Below are 24,504 nucleotides of genomic sequence, written 5' to 3'. Positions count from 1 at the left end.
ATTGCCATGGTTTTCAAGCAGGTTTCAGACCACACAGAGCAAGGTCACAGAAGGGGCATAGTGGGGAAGCAGCAGGGGAGGGAGATTGCACTGCTGAGGTCTGGATGGATAGATAATAATTCTATGCTTTGCTGTGTAGATTTTATCTTAAAATTTTTTCTTTGCTGACTCATACAGAAATATGCTTTTAGGGGTGATAAAGGGGAGGGAATGGGAGATGAGAACATCTTTTGAAATTAAAAAAATTATAGAAGGTAATGAGAGTATTTCTGGATAATTTGTGAAAGCTATTCTGAAAGTGCCATCACAGAGGGAAAATAAGGAGCAGTTCCAGAGGAAGAAAGAAGCCCCATTGTGTCTACCAGTGCTACAGCCAATGCAGCAAAACCTGAAACTTGGAGTTCCAGAAGAGAAGAGCGGTGATCTCGTACAAAAAGACACATAGACCCTCTGTGTTCCATTTATGGAGAAAATAGAACAACTTTATTTTCCAGTTTGGTTTACTTAAAGAGCAGAGTGGTGTTACTGGAAGTGTCAGGCTTCATCTAGAGGAGCATTTTTTAACCTGTGAGTCACAAACCTTTAAAGTAGAACAACATTTTCCCAAGGGGTTGCATATCAGATAATCTGAATTTCAGATATTTGCATTGTGTTTGGTAACATTAGCAAAATTATACTTAGGAAGTACCAATGAAATTAATTTTATGGTTGCAGGATCTCCAAAATATAAGGATCTGTATTAAAGGGTTGCATCATGATCGAGTAGGCTTTTATCCAACAAATTCAGTAATGGTTCAACATACAAGAATCAATAAACATAATCACATACAGAAACTAGAAGACAAAAACCACATGGTTATTTCATTTGACTCAGAAAAGGCCTTTGACAAAATCCAATACTCCATGATGAAAGTTCTAGAGAAGATAGGGATACAAGGGACCTACTGCAACACAATCAAGGTTGTTTACCACAAGCCTATTGGCAATATCAACATAAAAGAGAAAAACTCGAAACATTTCTACTAAAATCAGGAACAAGACAAAGATATTTCATGCTGTTTGTACTTATTCAATATCACTATACTTAAGCCTTAGCTAGAGCAACAAGACAACAGAAGGATACCAAGGAGGTCCAAATAATATCAAAAAAGATATCCAAGTACCTTTACTTGAAAAGGACCCTAAGAGCTCCACAAGCAAAGCAGTAAGATACAAAATTAACACAAAAATTCAGAATGTTTTCTGTATACAAATGGCAAATGGATTGATAAAGAAATCAAGGAAATGGTACCTTTTACATTAACCTCAAAAATAAAAAATAAACTATCCTGTGATAGCCTTAAACAAGTACATAAAATTTTTATATGATGAATATATAGGACATTGAAGAAAGGAACTGAAGAAACAATTGATAGTGCATGCTGGCAAGGATACAAGTTATGGAGGATAAGCATCCATTGCTGGTAGAAGTACAGACATTTTTAGTCATGTTGGAAATCAGTGTGCTGGTTCTTCAGGAAGCTGGGAACAAATCTAACTCACGATCTGGCTATCCCACTCTTGCTCAAGTAGTATATATCCTACTATAGGGAAGCTTGTTTATATCTTAACATAAGTTCAGAGCTGGTGTTGTCATAATGGTCAAAAACTCGAAACAGCCTAGATGTCAACATCAACAGATGTGTGGATAATGAAAATGTGGTACATTTACACAGTGGAACATTATTCAGTTCTTAAAAAGCAATGAAATTATTAAATTTGTAGCTAAATGTATGGAAGTAGAAAAATTATCCTGAGTGAAGTAAAGACAAATATTGGATATATTTTCTCATGTGTGACTATTAGCTCTTAAGCTTTTGATATAATTCATATAACCAGATGTTAGATATAAAGTAAGGGGCTAATATATAGGGAAGATCTTCCAAAAAAGGAGAATTAGAACATACAGTTATGGAGATATGGGGTGGGAATTGGAATGGGAGAATTAAAAGGGGAGGGAAATGAAAGACATGGCTAAGGGAGGGAATATAGGTGGGGACAACTATTCCTAGGGCCAATTGAAGAGTCCTATGGGAACCTATTGTATAAGCTTCTTAAAAGGCATGCATATACAAAAGAAATCTAAATGCAGTCACTAAAAAGGAGAGAAACAACACTATAGCTACACATTTTTCATCACCAAGTAAAGCCTCTAGTACTAGAAATAGGTTGCATCTAGATGAGTTGTTGAACAAAGGGGCCCCATAGAAACCCCCAAATACTTTTGGCTATTGCCAAAGCAATCAGTTTCTCTACACAAAATGATAGCAAGACCCCAATGCTGAAGACGACTACATATTTTATTGAACATGAAGAAGTTGAGCAGTTGTCTAAATAGAGCCTTCATCTCTAGTTAGTTAGTGTTCATGATACTGGCAGGCACTCTGAATACTACTAGAAGAGAAAAATAACCACTAACCCAGCTATAAACCCATTGTCTACATGGTATACTGGTGCAATAGTGGCACTAAAGTTGTGGGAGTAACCAAACATGATCTTAATTTCTAGTGGACTCTGGAATTAAGGCCCACTCCATTAGATGAAACCCATGTCAGACACTGCTCCTTCAGTGAACCTTAGGTCAGATAGGCCATGGGCCAAGGGGAAAACCAAATACTGTTATTCTGGTAAAGCAGTGGTTCTCAAGTTTCTTAATGCTGCAGCCCTTTAATACAGTCCCTCATGTTGTGATGACCTCCAACAAAAATTTTATTTTCACTGCTACTTCATAACTGTGATTTTTTTTTGCTGTGAATCACAATGTAAATATTTATGTTTTCTGATGGTGTTATGCAAGCCTTGTAAAAGGGTAATTTGGTCCACAAAGGATATATGACTCACAGGTTGAGAACCAATTTGATAAAGGAACATAGCAATGAAATGACTCCTAATGACATTCTGCTATTCCCAAGAATCCATATCTCACTCACCACAGAAACTTCCTCTTGTTGTGCATGGGAACTAATACAGAGACCCACAGCTGGACAATGTTCAGAGTGAGAGATTTTGGAATGCTTAGTCATAAATGAGAGATCTTCATCAAATCATGTCCATCGGTACACAGGGTACCTTATGAAAGAAGAGGTGAAAAGAGTATAAGAGCCATAAGTGGTGGATGACACCAGAACTTATTTATGCATGAACTCATGGAGATTGTGATAGCATGTTTAGAGTCTGCACAGGTTCAAGCCAGATATGGTTCTGCTGGGGAACAATGGTCTGTACCCTGTCACTTGTATTTTAAATAAACACTGATTGGCCAATAGCCAGGCAGGAAGTATAGGAGGGGTGACCACACAAGAAGAATAGGTGGGGTAATGAGAATTCTGGGAAGAGGGAATTTTCAGTCTGAAGTCGTCACCCAAACCTGGAAGATGCCAGACACAGAGGAAGCAAAATGTGACTGCCTTGCTGAAAAAGGTACCAAGCCTCGTGGCTAACACAGACAAGAATTATGGGCTAATATAAGTTATAAGAGTTAATAAGAAGCCTGAGATAAAAGGCCAATCAGTTTATAATTAATGTAGGCCTCTGTGTATTTTTTTGGAACTGAATGACTGTGGGACTGTGGGACAAAAACCTCAGTCAACATGGTTCCAATGTTGAGAAAGGGAAGTGGACACAGATTCCCATCCCTAACTAAGAAGATATTTCCAATTCAGAGAATCATTAGATCTTACTACAAAAGCCTGTATGCCAAAAAAATTGAAAAAATGTGAAAGAAATGGACACTGTTTTAGATAAGTACCATATACCAAAATTAAATCAAGACCAGGTGAACAGTTTAAATAGACTTGTAAGTCGCAAGGAATTGGAAGCTGTCATCAGAAACCTCCCTACCAAAAAAAGCCCTGGACCAGATGGTTTCAATGCAGAATTCTACCAGAACTTCCAAGAAGAGCTAATACCTATACTCCTTAATGTATTTCACAAAATAGAAACAGAAGAGTCTTTGCCAAACTCCTTTTATGAAGCTACAGTCACCCTGATACCAAAACCACACAAAGACTTAACCAAGAAAGAGAATTACAGACCAATCTCACTCATGAACATCGATACAAAAATTCTCAATAAAATACAGGCAAACCGAATCCAAGAACACATCCAAAAAATTATACATTATGATCAAGTAGGCTTCATCCCATAGAGGCAGGGCTGGTTCAACATACAAAAATCTATCAGTGTAATCCACCATATAAATAAACAGAAGGAAAAAAAACCATAAGATCATTTCTTTAGAGGCTTAGAAAGCATTTGACAAAATTCAACACCCCTTTATGATAAAGGTCTTGGAGAGACTACGGATGCAAGGTTCATTCCTAAATATAATAAAAGCAATATACAGCAAGTCGACAGCTAACACCAAATTAAATGGAGAGAAACTCAAAGTCATCCCACTAAAATCAGGAACAAGACAAGGCTGTCCACTCTCTCCATACCTCTTCAATATAGTGCTTGAAGTTCTAGCAATAGCAATAAGACAACATAAGGAGATCAAGGGGATTCGAATTGGAAAGGAAGAAGTCGAACTTTAGTTATTTGCAGATGATATGATAAGCGAGCCCAAAAACTCTACCAAAGAACTCCTACAGCTGATAAACACCTTTAGTGATGTGGCTGGATACAAGATCAACTCCAAAAAATCAGTTGCCCTTCTATACACAAAGGATAAAGAAGCAGAAAGGGAAATCAGAGAAGCATCACCTTTCACGATAGCCACAAATAGCATAAAATATTTTGGGGTAACTCTAACCAAGGAAGTGAAAGATTTATTTGACAAGAACTTTAAATCTTAAGAAAGAAATTGAAGAGGACACCAGAAAATGGAAGGATCTCCCTTGCTCTTGGATTGGGAGGATCAACACAGTAAAAATGGCAATTTTACCAAAAGCAATCTATAGATTCAATGCAATCCCCATCAAAATCCCAACAAATTTTTTACAGACCTTGAGAGAACAATAATCAACTTTATATGGAAAAAAAAATCCAGGATAGCCAAAACAATCCTAAAAAATAAAGTGACTAGCAGAGGCATTACCATCCCTGACTTCAAACTCTATTGCAGAGCTACAGTAATGAAAACAGCTTGGTATTGGCACAAAAACAGAGATGTTGAACAATGGAATCAAATAGAAGACCCAGATTTGAACCCACAAACCTATGAACACCTCATTTTTGACAAAGGAGCTAAAAGTATACAATGGAAGAAAGAAAGCATCTTCAACAAATGGTACTGGCGTAACTGGATGTCAACCTGTAAAAGAATGAAAATAGATCCATATCTATCACCATGAGCAAAACTCAAGTCCAAATGAATTAAAGACCTCAATATCAGTCTGAACACAATGAACCTAATAGAAGAGAAAGTGGGAAGTAGTCTACAACACATGGGCACAGGAGACCACTTCCTACATATAATCCCAGTAGCACAGACAATAAGGACAACATTGAATAAATCGGATCTCCTAAAACTGAGAAGCTTTTGTAAAACAAAGAACACTGTCATTAAGACAAAAGGCAACCTACTGACTGGGAGAAGATCTTCACCAACCCTGCAACAGACAAAGGTCTGATTTCCAAAATATATAAAGAACTCAAGAAACTAGACCTTAAAATGCTAATTAACCCAATGAACTGAACAGAGATTTCTCAACAGAAGAAGTTCAAATGGCCAAAAGACACTTAAGGTCATGCTCAACCTCCTTAGCGATCAGGGAAATGCAAATCAAAACAACTTTGAGACACCATCTTACACCTGTCAGAATGGCTAAAATTAAAATCACCAATGATAGCCTCTGCTGGAGAGGATGTGGAGTAAGGGGAACACTCATCAATTGCTGGTGAGAATGCAAACTTGTGCAATCACTTTGGAAATCAGTGTGGCGGTTTCTTAGGAAATTCAGGATCAACCTACCCCAGGATTCAGCAATACCACTCTTGGTGAAATACCCAAGAGATGCTCTATCATACTAAAAAAGCATTTGTTCAACTATGTTCATAGCAGCATTATTTGTAATAGCAAGAACTTGGAAACAACCTAGATGTCCCTCAATGGAAGAATGGATAAAGAAATTGTGGAATATGTACACATTAGAGTATTACTCAGTGGTAAAAAACAATGACATCTTGAATTTTGCATGCAAATGGATGGAAATAGAAAACACTATCCTGAGTGAGGTAACCCAGACCCAAAAAGATGAATATGGTATGTACTCACTCATAAGCAGATTCTAGCCATAAATAAAGGACATTGAGCATATAATCCATGATCCTAGAGAAGCTAAATAAGAAGGTGAACCCAAAGAAAAATATATAGTTATCCTCCTGGATATTGGAAGGAGACAATATTGCCAGGCAAAAATTGGAAACTTGGGGGGTAGGGGGGTAACAGGATATGGGGAGAAAAAAGTAAGAAGGGGGATAGGGAAATCTTGGGGAAATGGGACGGTTGGGATGGAGGAAGGGTGGATACAAGGGCAGGGAAGTATATATCTTAATTAAGGGAGCCATTTTAGGGTTGGCAAGAGACTGGACTCTAGAGGTGTCCCCAGGTGTCCATGGAGATATCCCTAGCTAGATCCTTGGACAGCTGAGGAGAGGGAGCCTGAAATGGCCCTATCCTATAGTCATACTGATGAATATCTTGCATATCACCATAGACCCTTCATCTGGGGATGGATGAAGCTAAAGACAGAGACCCACACTGGAGCATTGGACTGAGCTCCCAAGGCCCAAATGAGGAGCAGAAGGAGGGAGAACATGAGCAAGGAATTCAGGACCGTGAGGGGTGCGCCCACCCCCTGAGATGGTGGGGCTGATCTAACCGGAGCTCACCAAAGCAAGCTGGACTGGGACTGATGGAGCATGTGATCAAACCGGACTCTCTGAACATGTCAGACAAGGAGGGCTGACTGAGAAGCCAAGGACAATGGCACTGGGTTTTGATCCTACTGCATGTACTGGCATTGTGGAAGCCTAGTCTGTTTGGATGCTCACCCTTTTAGACCTGGATGGAGGGGGAGGACCTTGGACTTCCCACAGGGCAGGGAACCCTGACTGCTCTTAGGACTGGAGAGAGAGGGGGAAGGGGATGGGGGAGGAAAATGGGGGAAGGTTCATGGGGGAGGGGAAGGGAAATGGGAGGAGGGGAGGAGGTGGAAATTTTTAAGTAAAAATAAAAAAAATAATGAAAAAGAAGATATTTCCAATGGACATGTGCTTGTGAAGGAAAAATTAGTTTTTTCCAATAGTGTCTCACTACATTTACAAACCATAGTCAAAGACATGTTCCATTCCTAGCAATAGATGGCCAACACAAGTAACTCACTGGTACTTTTGTATAAATTTATTTTATATTTTTTGTTTTGATATTACTGGACTGCTTATATATTATTTCCAGATTTCTGTTTTCACAGATTTTGTTTTAATGTGTGTTGGAAAACTCCACGCTCCCCAAGTTCACCTTCATTAACACATTTCCACTATGGTCACATATTCCCCCTATGCAAACACACTATACACTTTATAAAGAGCCAGGGCCTTCACAGTCTGTCCTCCTTTCCCCTTCCACCCTTGGTCAGAGGCACCCTCTGTTTACCCCCTCCCCACCACAGTAAATCTCTCTTTTGTGAGTCCTATATCATGGTATGACTTTGTGGAATTCCCTGCATCCAATACGCCAAGGTACTGTTCCTTCCTCCTTGAACCCTAACAACAATATACCTCTGTATGTGTATTTCTTGTGTTTTCTTTCTTTTGTTTTTTGTTTCTTTAATTTTGCCCATTTGTGTGCTAAAGAGAGCAATAAAAGAGAAAGTAGGAAAAAAAAAAAAGAGAAAGTAGGTGTGATGTTGTTATGTGGAGGTGCAGAGGATCTGAAAAGAAATCATGGATGTTAAATCTTAATTGAAATATAATGTATTTTTTTCAATTAAAATAAAGTGGAAAATATTTGAGCCACACCAATATGTGTTACATTCATTGCCAGGATAATAAAGTATTTTCCATGTAAGTTAAACCAACCCTCCTGTGGCTCTTACCTTCCATTTCATATGGGATAGAAGGAGAATAATCAAAATTTCTCCACCTTGTTCTCTGTACTCTAGCTCAGCCTTTGCTGGGGGCCCTGTAGGTTTGGGTGTAGGCTGCAGGTGTACTGGGGAGCACTGTGTGCTCACTGCACAGAGGTAGATAGCCGAGTCACTGGGTTGGGAGTCTCTGATGTTCAAGGAAACAAGCAGGCTGGATTTATTGAGCTGAACTGTGAATCTGCCTTTTTTCTTTTCACCATCGGAGAAGATGGACATCAGAGCCTTGGGTTCTTTCCCAGGATTCTGTCTGTACCACCAGAAGGACTGAGAAGTACTATCACTGAAAGTGCAGTTGAGAGAGGCCATGGAACCATCTGAGACACTGAGGAATTCTGGGTTCTGCTGCACCTTCTGCTGGCTCCTCACCCCTGTGCAGAAAGACAAAGGTCAGATAAACAGGACTGAATGCATATGGATGCAGACACCCAAGAATGGCTTTTCCATGGGCCTCCCACCTACTTTTTTTCAGCAGGAGAATATTTCTACTCTCCATCCTAAAACATGTGAAGGTTATAGCCTCACATATTGTATTTTTATGTGCCCATAGGAATGGTCAAACTCACCCATCAGTTGAAGCCAGAGTACCACTAGCAAAACACTTAGGAGATGCATCCTTGTTTTCACTGAAGATTCACACTTCAACCATAACAAAAGGACTGGCACTTAGGAAGTTCGAATTCTTCTGCTGTAAGTTGCATAAAAAAAGAAAAACCCCATGCTGTTCATCCAATAAGAAAGAAGGTCATAGTTTTCACTGCTATCTCAGATGCCCTTCTCTTCCCTCTCACCACCCCCACAACACACAGACACAAAGGACCATGTGAGAAATTGCATCTGGGTCTCTAAGAAGATGCTGCCATCTGGTGGATTCACCTTAGAGTCAAAAAGTAATTTAAGTGTGAACTATTACAACAAGATAGTCAGATGAGAAGTTTGAGACTTTGCTCAAGTTTATGTATGTGTGTCCTTATTTAAACATTTTCACCAAATAGTGACTTATTTTCAGCAAATGAAAGTTATTTCACTAGTCACTTTATTGTAATATTTCTGAAGAACCTCTCACAATCAAATAAAAGTTTATGTTCTTTATCTCTTCTCTGTATAAGCCTATACATCCCTATATTGTTCCTTCATCAGTTTAATAAAAACTTTCTATAATTAAAAAATCTGTTAAAAATAAAATACCTTCATTTATCTATAAGAGCCACTATCTCTTATCCTCTCTTTTTCAAGCCTATGAATATTTATCAAACACATTGTGACCCATTTAGAGGTTTTTTTTGTCTGAATTTGTCTTTAGTATATTTTTGAAATCATTTTCTGACAAGGAGAGTATTTAAAATGCTAAGTGGCTTTGTCTTTTGGCTCCATCCCGTCCAGTATGACAGAGGTATGTTCACCGACAGCTTGTGTGAGCCATGTTAACCACCCCATTTCCAGGGATGCAGCAGGTCTATGTAACGATTAAGCAGCTTGTGCACTCTACCCACAAACCCCATTTCAGTCCTCTGTAGCTGAACCTCCTGAAAGAGCCAGAGTAGTTCCTACAACCAGGAAGTCATCTTTACTGAGGCCACACCTCTGCTTTCAGGTCACAAACAGAGCCTATCTGAAAAATTGTGGCTGGAGGAGCGGAAGGACCTCCCGCAACACCCATTGGCTCCTGTTTTTGTGGTTCTAAAAGCCCTCTTTTTAAGCTTCCTTAGGTTTTATGAGGATGCACATTGCCGAACATTGGGTGCCAGATGTAGTTACAAATATTCTCTGACCTGCTGGTGGGCCCAGACCAAAATTTCTCCGCTTGCCTGTTCCAGAAGCTGCATATAAAATAACCAGTCTGAGGCTTAATATCAATTACATACTCTTTGGTCTATTAGTTCAGGTATCTTATTACCTAACATCTTAAATTAACCCATTTTTATTATTTTATATTTTACCACAAGGCTCGAGGTTTATTAACTCACATCTTGCTCCTTGGGTGTTTACATGGCGTCTGAATGACTCTGCCTTTTTCCTCCCTGCATTCAGTTTAGTTTTCCCATCTACCTCTATTCTGCCCTGCCATAGGCCAAAAAAGTTTCTTTATTAACCAATCATAATAAATCATATTCACAGCATACAGAGGGAAATTCCACATCATCCTTTAAATATGAAATACAATATATAACTTGAGCTCACAGCCTGGCTACATTTTCTTTATGTATTTGTCTATTTATTCATACATTTATTTTTGTATGTATTATGTGTGTGCTTGTTTTCGTGTGCATGTATGTGTGAACACATCCATGCGAGTGGGTGTATGTTGGGGGAGGCCACCCATTCATTTTTTGCCACTTAGATACAAAATAATCACACAGGACTCTGCATTAATTACAATACTGTTTGGTCAATAGCATAAGTGTAATTCTGGCTAACTCTTATATCTTATACTAACCATTCTCCATTAATCTGTGTGTCACCATGTGTCTGTGGCTTACTAAGTAAAGTTCCATCCAGTATCTGCCTCTGGTGGGGCTATACGGTTTCTACATGACTCTGACTGCTCTCTCTATATCTTTTCCAGTCTGGCTATATTCTGTTAAGCTCTTGGCCAAAAGCAATTTCTTTATTCATTAACCAATAAAAGCAATACATATACATAAGGACTTCCTGCACCACTTCCCGCTTTTCTGTTCAAATAAAAAGGAAGATTTTAACTTAAACATAGTAAAATCACATATAACAAAACAGTTATCAACAAAAAATTACAATTACAATATTTATATCTACTTTATCTTTTATCATACCTAAGGAAAACTATAATTATAACTATTTATTCTTCAACACGATCAAAAACCCCAGAAGGATATAATATTACCTAAGTTAAGAGGAAGTGTATTGTAAATAACTTCCAAATGTCTAGAAATGACAAAAACATCTCATTGCCTGGACCCAACGTTCTTCTGTATCTTTGGAGCATCTGTCTTCAGCCTAAAGACCCGTAGTATCTGGCAGACATTTCCATGAAGCAGGAAATTTCAAAGACAGTATCATCTATATTGGCAGTTTTTCAGTCACTTTCTTCTGTGTCCTGCAGAATGGTTGGCAGACTCTTTCATGAAGCAGGAACCTTAAATATGGTCTCACCTTCTTTAGGCAGCTTCAGCAGTCATTTTTCTGTGGGCCCTGCAAGTCCAGGCAAGTAGTTCAGGCAAGAGCAGTTTCTTGCCCCGTGGCTAATAAACTCCATGAGGAGCCTTTTCAATGCCCATCATCCACTTGAAGAAGGTTGGTGCTGCCAGGGACAGATGTGTCTCAATGTCATGAAAAGTCCTGAAAAATGTGTACATGTGTACAAGTCAGAGGTCAACATCTTCATCTTGTTTTGTTATTTAAGATGTATCAAAAAACTCTATTCAACCAATTATAAAAAATTTGTCCTAGATTTCACTGCTTTATCAACACGCCCTTCTCTTCTCTGCTCATCCTCTCTCATACAAACACAAAGGGACATAGCAGAAATTGCCTCTTGTTCTCTCAATGAATCCAGCTGATCATCCCAGGCTGCCTTGTCAGTGACCTCCATAGACTGAACTTGCAATGACCTCAACAGTGCTAGGGCTAGAGATGTGGGTGCATTATTGGATAATACATGTGTTCTGGGGATCTGGACACAGTTCTTCATGCTAGTGAGAAGGGCACTTCACTCATTGAGCCTTCTCTCCAGTCCCTATTTATTTTTATTAGTAGTACTAATTATATAAATTATTGTTTATTGTAACATTTCAATACACACATATCAGATATATTACTCATTTTCACTCCCCATTTCCCTCTTTTGCACTTGCTAAAAGACAGTTGAGCTAATTTCATAATTTGGTTAATACAAATAGTACCAAAACATCATGATGTGCAAATAACCTTATTGTATACTGAGTTTGATTCCTTCAGGAACACAGTTAGGAGTACTAAAGATGGGTTATGTGAAATTTATATTTTGTTGGGATTTCTATCAAGGAAATATCACATGAAATTTAATAATTGTTGCAGTAATTTATATTCTGATCAACTACACATAAATGTTCATTTTTCATCATATTTACACCATTGCCTTTTATTTTCTTGATGATAGCCATTAGTTGGGTGTAAGATATATCCTCAGTATAGATTTTATTTGTTTATCTGTTTCTTTAGCACGGTGGTGCTAGAAGTGCTTAGAATTCTCCATATACCAGTAACAAACATTCACAGCAGGGATGCTGGTGATCATCTAGGGGAGTTACGAGCTCCATCCCTAAGACAGACAATAAACAGAACATCCTAGAAAGACAGAATATGGAACTGTGGAGAAAGCAAAAGTATAAGCTTTATCTACCGAAATGGGAGGGCCTATAAAGCTAATCAGCTACTTGGACTTTGGCTATAGAGTTTTATTGAGCTTATGTGTCTTCTCCTTTCCACTATTAGTCCTGTTTAGGTCCCCACCCATGCCTTTCCACCAGTTCAACTTAAGTTGTCTTCTGGGAACAAGAAGTTGCAGTTTCCAGGAGCTCACTTTTGCTTTCCCATCTGTATGTGCTCTTCTCTTTCTCAGCCCCACTCACTCAGAGATCAATGACAACTGATGTCAAGGATGGAGCCATGATTTCTCTAGCTAGTTAATTCGAAGATGGGCTGGATCTGAGAAGGCATCACCCTTAGATGAGCTCTGGGGTTTGTCCAGGGGACTATGGTCCCACATCCTGAAGAGCATCCCAGATGCTTTCAGTGTATTTACTCAGAGCTTGTACCTTTTTCCCTCAGGTATCATCTCCAAGTTTGTGAATCAAGATTGTCACAACTAAACATTTTTTACCTAAAAACTTTATCCCCACATGGCTGGAAAGTTAAGGGGGAAACTCAGTTTCTGAGAAAGTCTCTACTCAGATGCCCCACAGAATAACAGGACCTGTACATGTTGAAGAAAATTTTTATGAGTATTTTATCAGTCCATGATATACTGAGCCAAGGACAGTCATAATGAACAGGGCTATGTGTAAATATTTGATGTAGAGAGCCATATATATAAAAAACAGGTGGACATTAGCTCATTAGCCCATCCCAGAAAACAATTTTGAATTATTTCATTATCAGTCACAGCTGACAGGTAGGGTAGACTTTCCTTCACAGGTTTATCTCTGGTGCCCAAAATGCTTTCATGTGGTTCCCAGATGAGCATTTGGGGGATATAAACTTCACAGTTGTGACTTGGTTCTGAGTCTACGGTCACCAAACTGGAAGAGGTCACAAACCACTTAACTTTCAGGCTCACTCAGCAAGATTTCAGACACTCACTTGGCCTGCATTCAGTCCACTATGCTTTGTCCACTATACACCTGTCTTTCAGCAGGAGCTAGACATTCATATCTACCTTCTCAATTACACATAGGACGCAGTCTCAGACAGGTGACTCCTGACTTGGGAGAAAGGTAAAGCCATCCCTGGTGAGATGAAGGTATTCAACTGAGAGGAAAAGTGCTCATAGTCCCAGGACAGAGGGTTCCACAGTGAATCCAGTGGACATCTACAGTGACATCCGAGGCCACTAGGATACAATACCCTCTGAGCCCCTGAGATCTCTGCCAATCAGAAGAGGCAGGCTAAGGGTGTGGCATCTGAGGTAGAAAAGTAGCACTGGGTACAGCAGAGGAAGTGAAATTATTATTATTATTATATATCTCATTAAAATAAAACATATTTCTTTAAAATATATGTATCTTAAAATGTATGTATATATTATAAATATTAATAAGTGAGCATGTGTAAACTTTTAATATATTATATGTATATATAAATTTTAGGTGATATAGAATAATATAATTAATGAGTTTATCAAACAACCCTAATATTCAGCATTTATAGTTTCTAATTGAATTAAGTTTTTTTTATTCTGAATAGTCCACATTATTTCATTAAATCATTTATTTATGTTTTCATGACCAATCAGGATTTCATTTCTGTCCACCATTAGCTTTTTGGAAAGCTTTTTGGGAATTCAAAAATTGTTTTGCCATATTCATAGCTATTTTTTGATTCAATTCTCCAGTTTCATTTAACTCATTGGGTACCACTAGAATATGTTGGAATTTTTTGGATGGGCACATATTTTCTTGGATTTTATTATTCTGTTTTTCCTATGGGACTATCCATCTAGAGCTATGTTGGTTGTGTCTTTGATATGAGATTTTAACCCACTGATCCTGAGTCTTGAGTTGAATCTGTAAGGTGAAAGATTGAAGTTGTTCAGAAAGGGCAGAACCATACTGGAACTGAGTCAATCTGGCTGAGTAAGGCAATGGATACTGAGAACTTGCAGACAGAGTTCCTGGGGGAAATATGGTAGACTTACATGGGTTCTGGTTCTTTTATACTGAGTCCAACCCAATGGGCTAGGGTCCTGGCAGAGAAGTCCAGTGGCATGAACAAGAAGATGCACCATGAACTTTGAATTATTCTTGAATGAGTTAGCATTCCCAAAAGCAGTCTGCTTGGCCTTTCCATGAATGTTAGAAAATATATTTATTCATGGATATTAAATGCTTCTTCTATTGACACACATGTACAAGTCTATGATGTACTTCAACAGTAAGAACTACTGTAAAATTAGTGCTGAATACTGAGGTAGCTAGTGAGTTTGGAAAGAATCTTCTAGTCTCAGCAGAGAGAGCAATGGGAAGATGGTTTTACTGGTTCACTGGCAACTACAGTAACCTTTAACCATATGTTTTAAAAATAAAATTTCCTGAGTGTGTTTTCCTCTCATTTCTAGGAGACACAATTTCACAGCAACTTTCCTGGTCCTCTGTCTCCTTCACTCTTCCCATTTTCTCTTTCTTGCTGTGCCCTGAGCCTTAAGTTAAGGAGGTATGTGGTGAATGTATCAGTTGGGACTGGGTATCTCACTTGTTCTCTGTATCTAAACGAGACCTGAAGAAGTACAACACTAATAGAATAGACTTGCTAACATGGAAATAGGAAATCTCATGAAGCCCTACTGATAGAGAAACAACTACAGTCAACTAAGAAGTGCTGAGACTAGAAACAGATTGAACCCTGTAACAGCTTACCAAGATCAAATGACCAGTCCTGAAATTATATACCTATGAGTAACACTCAACAGACTGAGCAGACTATATTTATATATTTAGGCAGGTGTGTGCATGTGAGTATTTGAGGGTGTGTGTGTGTGTGTGTGTACATGTGTGTGCCTCTCTATGTGTCTGTGTTTGTCTGTTTGTCTAGTAGTGACAGACAAAAAGACACTATGATTTTAAGGGAGCAAAGGGACATCCATGACAGGGGTTTGAGGAAAGAAAAAGAAGGGAAAATGATGTAATTATATTGTTTAAAAGAAAATAAATAAATACAATATAAAAGAAAAATCAAATCTCCTATAAAATGTTTCCCAAGGTCATTACTTTAATTCTCTGGGATCTTTTTAGCTTGCTTTGGTTTGAAGTAAAATTTAAATTGTGCTCGTCATTTCCTGACTTGAGAGCTATTTAAAGTTTCTCATTTCTTTTAATCATGTCTTCTTTTACTCTTTGAGTTTCCCCATTATGATATTTGCATTAGGGTTTGATTCATCCTTTCTGGCTATAGCTGCTACAGAGAGCTGAGTTATGTGAGGGAAGGCAAGGCCACTGAGAAGCTATAATTATCAGACAGATGTCCCCAAGAACAGGAAAGCTAGATCTGAGTGTGGAAGGAAAGTTCCTAGAGAATCATAGGATACCATGCAACCAAACAGACAGCACATAGTAAGTCAGAGATGCTCAGGTAGGAATAAGGAAAAGAAGAAAAGGACAAAGAAGAGTCAAGTGCCATTTGCTTGTTTGCCTCCTAACTCATGCATTCAGGGGATATTTCTGAACTGATTAGAGTGAATCATTTACAAGTCTTTATGATAAGAATAACACTGCTATGAATCTAAGGACCAGCACCTTGACATCTTAAAATTTTTATTCTAATTGGTAAAATTGACAGTGAACACACTGTCACACAAATGAACAGCATAGTTCAATTTTATTAGTCTCAACATAAGAGAGATGACCAGAGTGTTACAACAGCATAAGTAGAATAATGAATAACAATGATAGAGCAAGGGAGTATGTTACAGTAAGTGGGAGCTATGGCAGTTTAGGGGAAGGACTGTGGTAGAGATGAAGGAGGACTATGTTAATGGAAAAAAGAATTAAGTAAGGGCTATAATGAAGATAGTAATGGCATATGATTGAATAAGTGGTGGGCTATGTTAGGATATGAGGAGGACTATGAAAGAGTAGGAAGTCCTATGACAGAGTAACAGAAGGACTCTGATAGAGTAACAGGAGGACTATGATAGAGTAACAGGAGGACCATGATAGAGTAACAGGAGTACTATGATAGAGTATCAGGAATACTGTGATAGAGTAACAGGAGGACTATAATAGAGTAACAGGAGGACTATCATAGAGTAACAGGAGGACTATGATAGAGTAACAGGAGGACTATGATAGAGTAACAGGAGGACTATGATAGAGTAACAGGAGGACTGTGATAGAGTAACAGGAGGACTATGATAGAGTAACAGGAAGGCTATGACAGAGTAACAGGAGGACTGTGATAGAGTAACAGGAGGACTATGATAGAGTAATGGGAGGACTATGACAGAGTAACAGGAGGACTCTGATAGAGTAACAGGAGAATTATAATAGAGCTGGCACATTTTCCCACAAAAAGCTTATGTTGACAGGTCAGATCTGTACAAATACTGTGGAACATTGTAAAGATCCTTCTGAGGATCTTTAGACAGCCAGGTGATATGTAGCCACTTGGAGTTCTCAAAACTTTCACTCTTGCTCCTCAAACTGTGTTTGAGTTTCAGTCTGAACTTACTAACAGCAAAGGGGAAAGTTCTCCGTGCAGTTGAAGTTCCTTTCCCCTCTGTGCTTGTGTGACAGGGCCAGTTCTGTCCTCCTACCATCTTCCTCTTCCTTCTCCATAGGAATCCTAGGACTGGGGACCCTGGGCTCTTCTGTCACCTCTCCCTCCATACTTTCTGAAGACATTATATGGATGTCCCTTTTCCCAGAGCACCCTGTTCCCTGCAATTACATAATGCAGCCAGCTCTACCAGAGAGCTGTGGAAGAAAAAGTGGAGGACAGACTTCATCTCCTAGAACAAGCAGACAACTTTCTTAGTCACACAGCTTTACTGGGGGGTCTCATACTCCGCCTGAGGCAGTTTTGCATCAGAAATTACTTTAGTTCCAGCCAAGAATCAAAGACAGAAAACTCTACTTCTTTTTCTCCCACTGTGGCTGTCCACATGATTTTGAGCAAACCAGAGAAATGGAAAGGCACACAACGCAGAGGAACCGAAGCAATCCCAGAGGCAGGAGCTCAGCAGTCAGGCCCTGGTGATGAGTTTGTGCTCAGCTCCCCCTGTGGTTTCCACTACTGTGTCACCCAGAGCACAGTAGTACACAGCCGAGTCTGACTCCTGGACCGAGGCTTTCTGCAAGTGGAAGGAGCTGGATCCTTTATCATAAGTAGCTTCAAAACCTCTGTTGCTTCCCTTCTCGTTGTCCTTCGAGACTCTGAAGAGGAGCTGTGGACCTTCTCCTGGGTACTGCATGTACCAGAACAGGGCTGGGTACCCTGAGGCTGAATAGTTGCAGTGTATAGTAAGAAAATCCTCTTCTGAAAGGGTCACTTGACCTTCTGTCTGTGTCACTGAGTCTCCATGGGTCCTTGCTGGAGGAAAAAAACAAAAATAAAACAGATATGTATGTTACCTTAAAGACAAAGCTCTTGGTTGAATTTAGAGCTCAAGGCTTTTCTTACATAAAAAGAGTAAAAAGTTTAAATCACTTTACTTACTGAGTATGAGGAGTATCGTAGTAACGAAGCCTGGGGAATATTCCATCTTTAGTGGCATCTAGACGATGTTCTTGATTCTTAGCATGTTGAAATCAGAGAAACAATGAGTCTAAACTTAGATTCACACAGGAAATACTATAGTGTTAGGATGCGATGCCACCTGGTGACCAGAAAGTAACAGTTAAATGTGGCAATATTCACTGAAAGACATGGAAATAATGAACTCTTAGATTGGGTTTAGGATCACTGCTACTTCAAAGGTTGTATTTTCTCCCTTCTAAGGAATAGGGCTAGTGGATATCCCTCTCTTATCCCTCTCTCATTCCTGACAACAAAGAAAATGATTCAAGCTTTTCTTTATTTACTATTGTGTTGGCTATGGGTTTCTCATAAATAGTTTTTTATTGTTGAGGAATGTTCCTTCTAGCCCTACATTCTCTAGGATTTTTATCATGAGAACATGTTGAATTTTGTCAAAGGTCTTTCCTGTGTCTTTGAGATAATCATGTGATTTTTGTCCTTATGTCCATTTGTGCATTTTACTGCCTTGATTGACTTGTGTATTTTGAATCATTCCTGCATTTCAGAGATAAAACCAATGTGGTTATGTATGGCATACAACATTTTTAAGTGCATATCTTTTTTCTTTTGGAAAGTATTTTATTGAGTAATTTTGAGTTTGTGTTCTTCAAGGATATTGGCTTGTAGCTTTATTTTTTGTTGTTGCATCTCTGCCTTGTTTGGGCATTAGAACAATAGCAGCTGCAAAAACTCTCAGGAATCCTCCTTCTTGTATTTTTCTTTTATTGCTTAAGAAAGACTAGCTGTAGATTTTCTTTGAATGCCTGTGTGTTGTAGGAGGCCACTTGTTAGTTCCTTGCTGCTCAGCCCTGAAATAACCACACCAAAACTGTATTAATTAAATCACTGTTTGTCCTATTAGCTGTAGCTTCTTATTGGCTATCTCTTACATCTTAATTTAATCCATTTTTATTAAGATGTGTATAGCCACGTTTCTGTGGCTTACTACCAAGGTTCCATCCAGCTTCTGTCTCTGGCAGTGCTACATGGCTTCTCCTAGGATTCAGTTTTGTTTTTCCTGCCTAGTCCTGTTCTGTCTGTTATAGGCACAAAACAGTTTCTTTATTCATTAACCAATAAAAGTAACACATATACAGAAGGACTTCCTCCATCATCTCCCCTTTTCTGTATAAATAAAAAGGAAGATTTTGACATTAACACAGAAAAATTACATATAACAAATAAGTATCAAACAAGAATTCCAGTTACAATATTTATTTCTAGTTTATCTTTTATCATAACTAAGAAAAATCATAACTGTTAATTCTTCAACTCCATCAAAGACTCCAAAAGGATATAATTTTACTTAAGTAAACAGGAAGTACATTGAAAGCAACTTCCAAAACTCTAGAAATGACAGTTCCACCTATATTGGCAGTTTGTCAGTCTCTTCTGTGTCCTGCAGAATGTCTGGCAGGTTCTTTCATGAAACAGAAACCCTGAAGGACCATCTCACCTTTAGGCAAGTTCAGTAGTCATTTCTCTGTGAGTCTTTCATATCCAGTTCATACAGCATAACATCAAGCAGTCCAGGCAAGAACATTTATAAAAGAGGTTATATAATACATGCATATATTTTAATATTCATTATCTTTTTATGGTAAAAGATTAAAATTCTTTCTTTTGTATTTTTGAAATACTTAGCATATGCTTGACATCTGTAGTTACCTTACAGTACACGGCACACCAGAACTCCTTTGTCTTAGTCCCTACACCCTTATAATCTGTTGTCTTCATCTCCTCGTCCTTCTGCTCCCCCAGGACTCTGGTTACTGTCATTCTATTTTCAACTGCAGTGAGATCAACATTCTACTCTACATATGAAAAAGATTATGCAGTATTGTCTTTCTGTGTTTAGCTTATTTTATTTAACACAATGTCTGTGGTCTGTGTTATTTCTGGACACCATTTACAAGTCCATGATCTATGTTAAGACTAGCAGTTATAGGCAAGGAATCTTCTTTTGCAGTGATATCTAAGACTGTAGACAATAATTAAGAATGAGAAACATTAAAGGCTTCTGTTACATTCTGTCCCTATCCCCCACCCTCAAAAAGAAAGAAGAAGACCAGACAGGAAGCTATTGAAGAGAGTCCTTAAAAATTGTGATAAAGATGCTGAAGTGTAGCTCTTTACACTTGGGGGCTTCTGGACACTGTGGCGGTGGGCTCAGACAGAACTCAGTTATCTTTAAAAGGCTGGTCAATGGGATATTCACTATCTTCCCATGAGTATATGGGCAACACAAATTAAACTTTTTTTTCTTTTTGGGGGGTAAGGCACAGGGTGGAAGGGTGGATCTCAGAGAGATGGGAATCAAGTATGATTGGGGTGCATTATATGAGGCAAAAAAGTAAAAGAAGTATGCACAATAGAACCCTATTAAGATTTAGAAAAGAAGAAAATTCTGTCATTTATTTATTTATTTGTGTGTGTGTATATGCTACTGCATTGTGGTTAGATAAGCAATAAGCAGTAATTTCAATACTTTTGAATTTGCAAATATTTTTTATGTCTTAGAATGTGGTACATTTTAGAAAATCTTCAATGTGCTGCTGAGTGGAATGTGCATTCTTTGCCATTTAGATAGAATATTTGTTAATATCTCTTAAGTCTACTTGCTGTAGGATTTCAATTAATTCTGATGTTTCTCTTTTGATATTTTGTACAGGTAATCTGTTTACCTGAGAAAGTGGGGTGTTAAAATTGCCAACTATTACTAGATTGATATTAATTTCTGTTTTTAAATGTGACTTATGTTTTTTTCTTGGTCAGTTTTTATTACACTTTCTTTTCTGTGCATACTTAATGTTTTAACTACAGACAATTAAGGAAGAGAGGGATATTTCCATCCATGAGGCCCTGAGATAACCCCCTAATTGGCTATCCAATACCAAGTGGTCAGCCCTAACAATATACATATGAGCAACACTAATCACACACAGCCAATTATATTTATATACACATTTAATAATAATAGTTAAAGGAAAAATCATGAATTTGAGAGTGATCTAGGAAAGGGATATAAAAGTGGCTGGAGGGAGGAAAGCAGAAGGGAAATGATGAAATAGTATTTTAATTTTTAAATAACTTTTTAAGAAAAAGGAGAAAATGTCATAAATTGTTTTGAATGACTTGAAGGTAGCTTTTAGCTAGATTTTTTTATGTCTACACTATAGTTGGCACTTGCAACTAACAACTGACAAGTGCTACACTGGAAAGCTTGTGACACAGGATGTGGATGGGGCTCCAGGCCCTGTGGCAGGTTTGAGGACAGGATACAGGTGCCTGGGGAGTAGTGTGTATCTGTGGCACAGAAGTACATTGCTGAATCTCCAGGCTGGGTGTTCGTCATGTGCAGGGAGAACTGTTTGCCTTTTTTATCCAGTAAAACTATTAGTCTTTGGTTTTGCTTTTTTTCCATGTTTGAACGAATGTCAATAATGAGCTCAGGATGTTTTCCATGTCCTTGTTTATACCAAAGGAAGTAGGATGAGGCACTGTCTACATATGTGCAGTTGATGACAGTGCTGGCTCCCTCTTGGATGGTCAGGATTGAAGGACGCTGTTCCACCTGATCACCGTAGCTCGCCTCTATGCATAAAAATGAAGAGAAAAGAGAATGGTTGTCAGGTCATAATTTTCCAGAATTCTCTTGTTCTATACTAACCAGAGAAGAGCTGAATAAAATAGAATTCCTCCTAGATGCCTCAGAAATGCCCACAGAATATTCTGTGACTTTAAAATCTTAACTCACCATTCCACTGCAGCCAGAGAAACAGGAATGAAGTAGGAACATATGTCTTCATTGTTCTCTCAATGAAATTATGATCCAGTATAGACTCTGAGGCTGAGCAGGTCAGTTACAGCTATCGGGGTGTTGTTCTTTCCAAATAACAATTCTACCACATGATTCAGCCTCTCAGTCACTGAGAAAAAAAAGCTGTGCTTCCGCCCTAAGCTTGTACAATGAGCATACAGGAAAGAGAGTCCTCTGTATACTCCCTAGCAACTGAGATCTACTATCACCTTGTGGTTGCATCCTTAATCAGTGAGGCCTTTTCTTAAGTGTTCTCTGACCTATGAGGGACTCAGACACATGAAACATCAATGTATTTTATAAAATAGTTTCTAGTACTGAGACATCAGGAATAGTAATTGTACACACTAGCGAAGCTGTCTCTTATCTTTAAATCTAACACAACACATGTGTAGTTCTTCATATATACATGTATATATGTGATATTTATATATATAAATATTTGTGAGATGTGTTCTGTTTGTGTGTGTTGTGTCTGTAATTTTTTCTGTTTAGAACTGTAGTTATTAACCCACTCCCATATCACAGAATGCTTAGCTCATTCATCAAGCAACTCTTCTTTTTCTTGGAGACAGATACTTAAATCAATATTTGTCTTTATTTAATAGTTATGGAATCCAGGAAAAGGCTTTTCCAGGTCTCTCATGGATTTTTAGTTGCATATGGGCGATCTTTATTCTATTTCAGTGAGTTCTTGCTGACAATACAGATGTGATGTTTTTGTACTTGCATCTTACCTTCCAGAGAAGTCTGCCTGGAATCACAAATACACATAGCTACTTTTAGGAAAGTTCTTGGGCATAATTTGGTACTAAGCATGGCAACATCCATTTGGTTTACTCTCATAGCATCCAGTGATTTACTGATAGAATAGCTGTGGTGAATTCCCACTTGTGAAGTCTTGCAATAAAACCAGCATTCCTCCTTCCCATGGATCCTCCAAGATCCCCTGCTTCTAGCACATTTCCTTTGCTTAGTCTCAGCTGCAAATACATACATACAAACACTGTCTATCTGTCAGCCCTGTATACACACAGGCTTGGGAAGCAGGTAGTCCAGATTCACTGACTTCCTGCTCTCCATTTCATATCACCTGATATCATCCCTAGCCCCGCACAGGCCAGTTACCTGTCCTATCACTCTTCCTCCATTCACAGAGAATCTTGCTGCATTTTCTTTCCTCCATCACACCCATTCCTTTGTGTCAAATGCCAGTAGAGACACTCGCTCTGCAAACCTGGTGCCTGCTCCTGTCTTGGAAGCAGGTGGTCCATCCTCACTCGTCTTGCTGTCCTTCATTGCAGTTTTCCCAGTTTCATCCCAACCCTGTGGTGAGCCACTTGTATGAGTCTGTCTTTCCTCTCTGCTTCTATTCCCCAGGGATTCTACTATATACTGGAGAAGACTCAGCTTTTGTCCTTCCTGTGGATCCTCTCAGCAACCTCTCTAGTTCATTCCCTTTCCTTCCTGCCACCCTCCAATACATAAAAAACAGTTTCTATCCCATTGACCACATTGGCAAGGAATCAAGTAGGTTATTCACATTATTCTTCCTGTCCTCCACTACGAAATCTGTATTCTCATGCTCAACCTGATAACAGCCTGCTTACAGGTCTCTTCCTCCCTCAACATCATTCACTGCAACTCTTGGTTCAGTTCAGGGTCCCTAACCATTCCAATCCCATCTCTCTACATAATTACACAATTATTTGTCTTACTGCAACCTACTTAAGGATGCCCTCTTCCCACCACACCCCAAATCCCTATGAATCCCACCTATAGGTGTTAAGAAGATCAACTTAGCTTGTTACTTAAACCTCTCTCAAACTTTTATTTCAGGCCACATCTTCTCCTTTATGTCATACACTGGCCCATAGAAGCATCCTCTACCAGGCAATCACTAACAACAATAATTCACTAAGATCTAGGGACTTCAACAGAATCCAAGGAAGGAAACACCCACTAAACAAAGGCAATACAAGATATCAAAACATAGAAACACCATCATCCCAATCCAAGGTGATGGAGGAAGGTCATTGGCTAATAAAGAAAGTGCCTTGGCCCATTTGATTGGCCAGCCTTTAGGTGGGTGGAGTAAACAGAATAGAATGCTGGGAAGAAGGGAAATGAGCTCAGACACCATGCTTCTGCTCTCCAGGGCAGACGCGATGAAGTAAGCCGCCAGTCAGACATGCTGAATCTTTCCCGGTAAAACTGGTGCTACACAGATTATTAGAGATGGGTTGATCGGGATATGAGAATTAGCCAGTAAGGGCTAGAGCTAATGGGCTAGGCAGTGTTTAAATGAATATAATTTGTGTGTTGTTATTTCGGGGCATAAGCTAACCAGGCGACCAGGAGCTGGGGCGGCAGGAACACAGCCCGCAGCTCCCACTACAAAAGGCATCTATACAAAATTACAAATATTAATAGCCAAGACAATATATCTTCACCAGAACCCAGTAACCTTAGTACAATAGACCCTGAAAATGCAATGAAACTGAACAACAAGCTAAGGTTATCAAATATACATCTTTTGAATTTGCCCAAGATCACAAAAGATTTAACTAAATCCCTTAATGAAATCTTTGA

The 24,504-nt window shown here is 38.8% G+C and overlaps 3 gene segments (V, D, J or C); all 3 read right to left on the bottom strand.

The window, feature by feature from the left end:
- LOC130884669 (T-cell receptor alpha chain V region 2B4-like) overlaps positions 1-8,741 on the bottom strand; it is a 31,850-nt gene extending 23,109 nt beyond the window's left edge. Inside the window, 2 exon segments of the V gene segment in view lie at positions 8,079-8,497; positions 8,693-8,741. Of these exon segments, the coding sequence occupies positions 8,079-8,497; positions 8,693-8,741 (468 nt within the window).
- An 8,797-nt stretch (positions 8,742-17,538) lies between these two features.
- On the bottom strand, positions 17,539-18,069 carry LOC130884668 (T cell receptor alpha variable 9-2-like). The segment is given in 2 exon segments: positions 17,539-17,885; positions 18,012-18,069. Coding segments are annotated over 2 exon segments (405 nt in total).
- A 3,171-nt stretch (positions 18,070-21,240) lies between these two features.
- Positions 21,241-21,901, bottom strand: LOC130884667 (T cell receptor alpha variable 13-1-like). The segment is given in 2 exon segments: positions 21,241-21,686; positions 21,850-21,901. Coding segments are annotated over 2 exon segments (498 nt in total).
- Between the last annotated feature and the right edge of the window lie 2,603 nt (positions 21,902-24,504).

The sequence above is a fragment of the Chionomys nivalis genome, chromosome 12 (assembly GCF_950005125.1).
Source record: "Chionomys nivalis chromosome 12, mChiNiv1.1, whole genome shotgun sequence".
Taxonomy (NCBI): Eukaryota; Metazoa; Chordata; class Mammalia; order Rodentia; family Cricetidae; genus Chionomys; species Chionomys nivalis.
The sequence above is the reverse complement of the archived record's forward strand: the minus strand, read 5'-3'. Positions and strand labels throughout refer to the sequence as shown.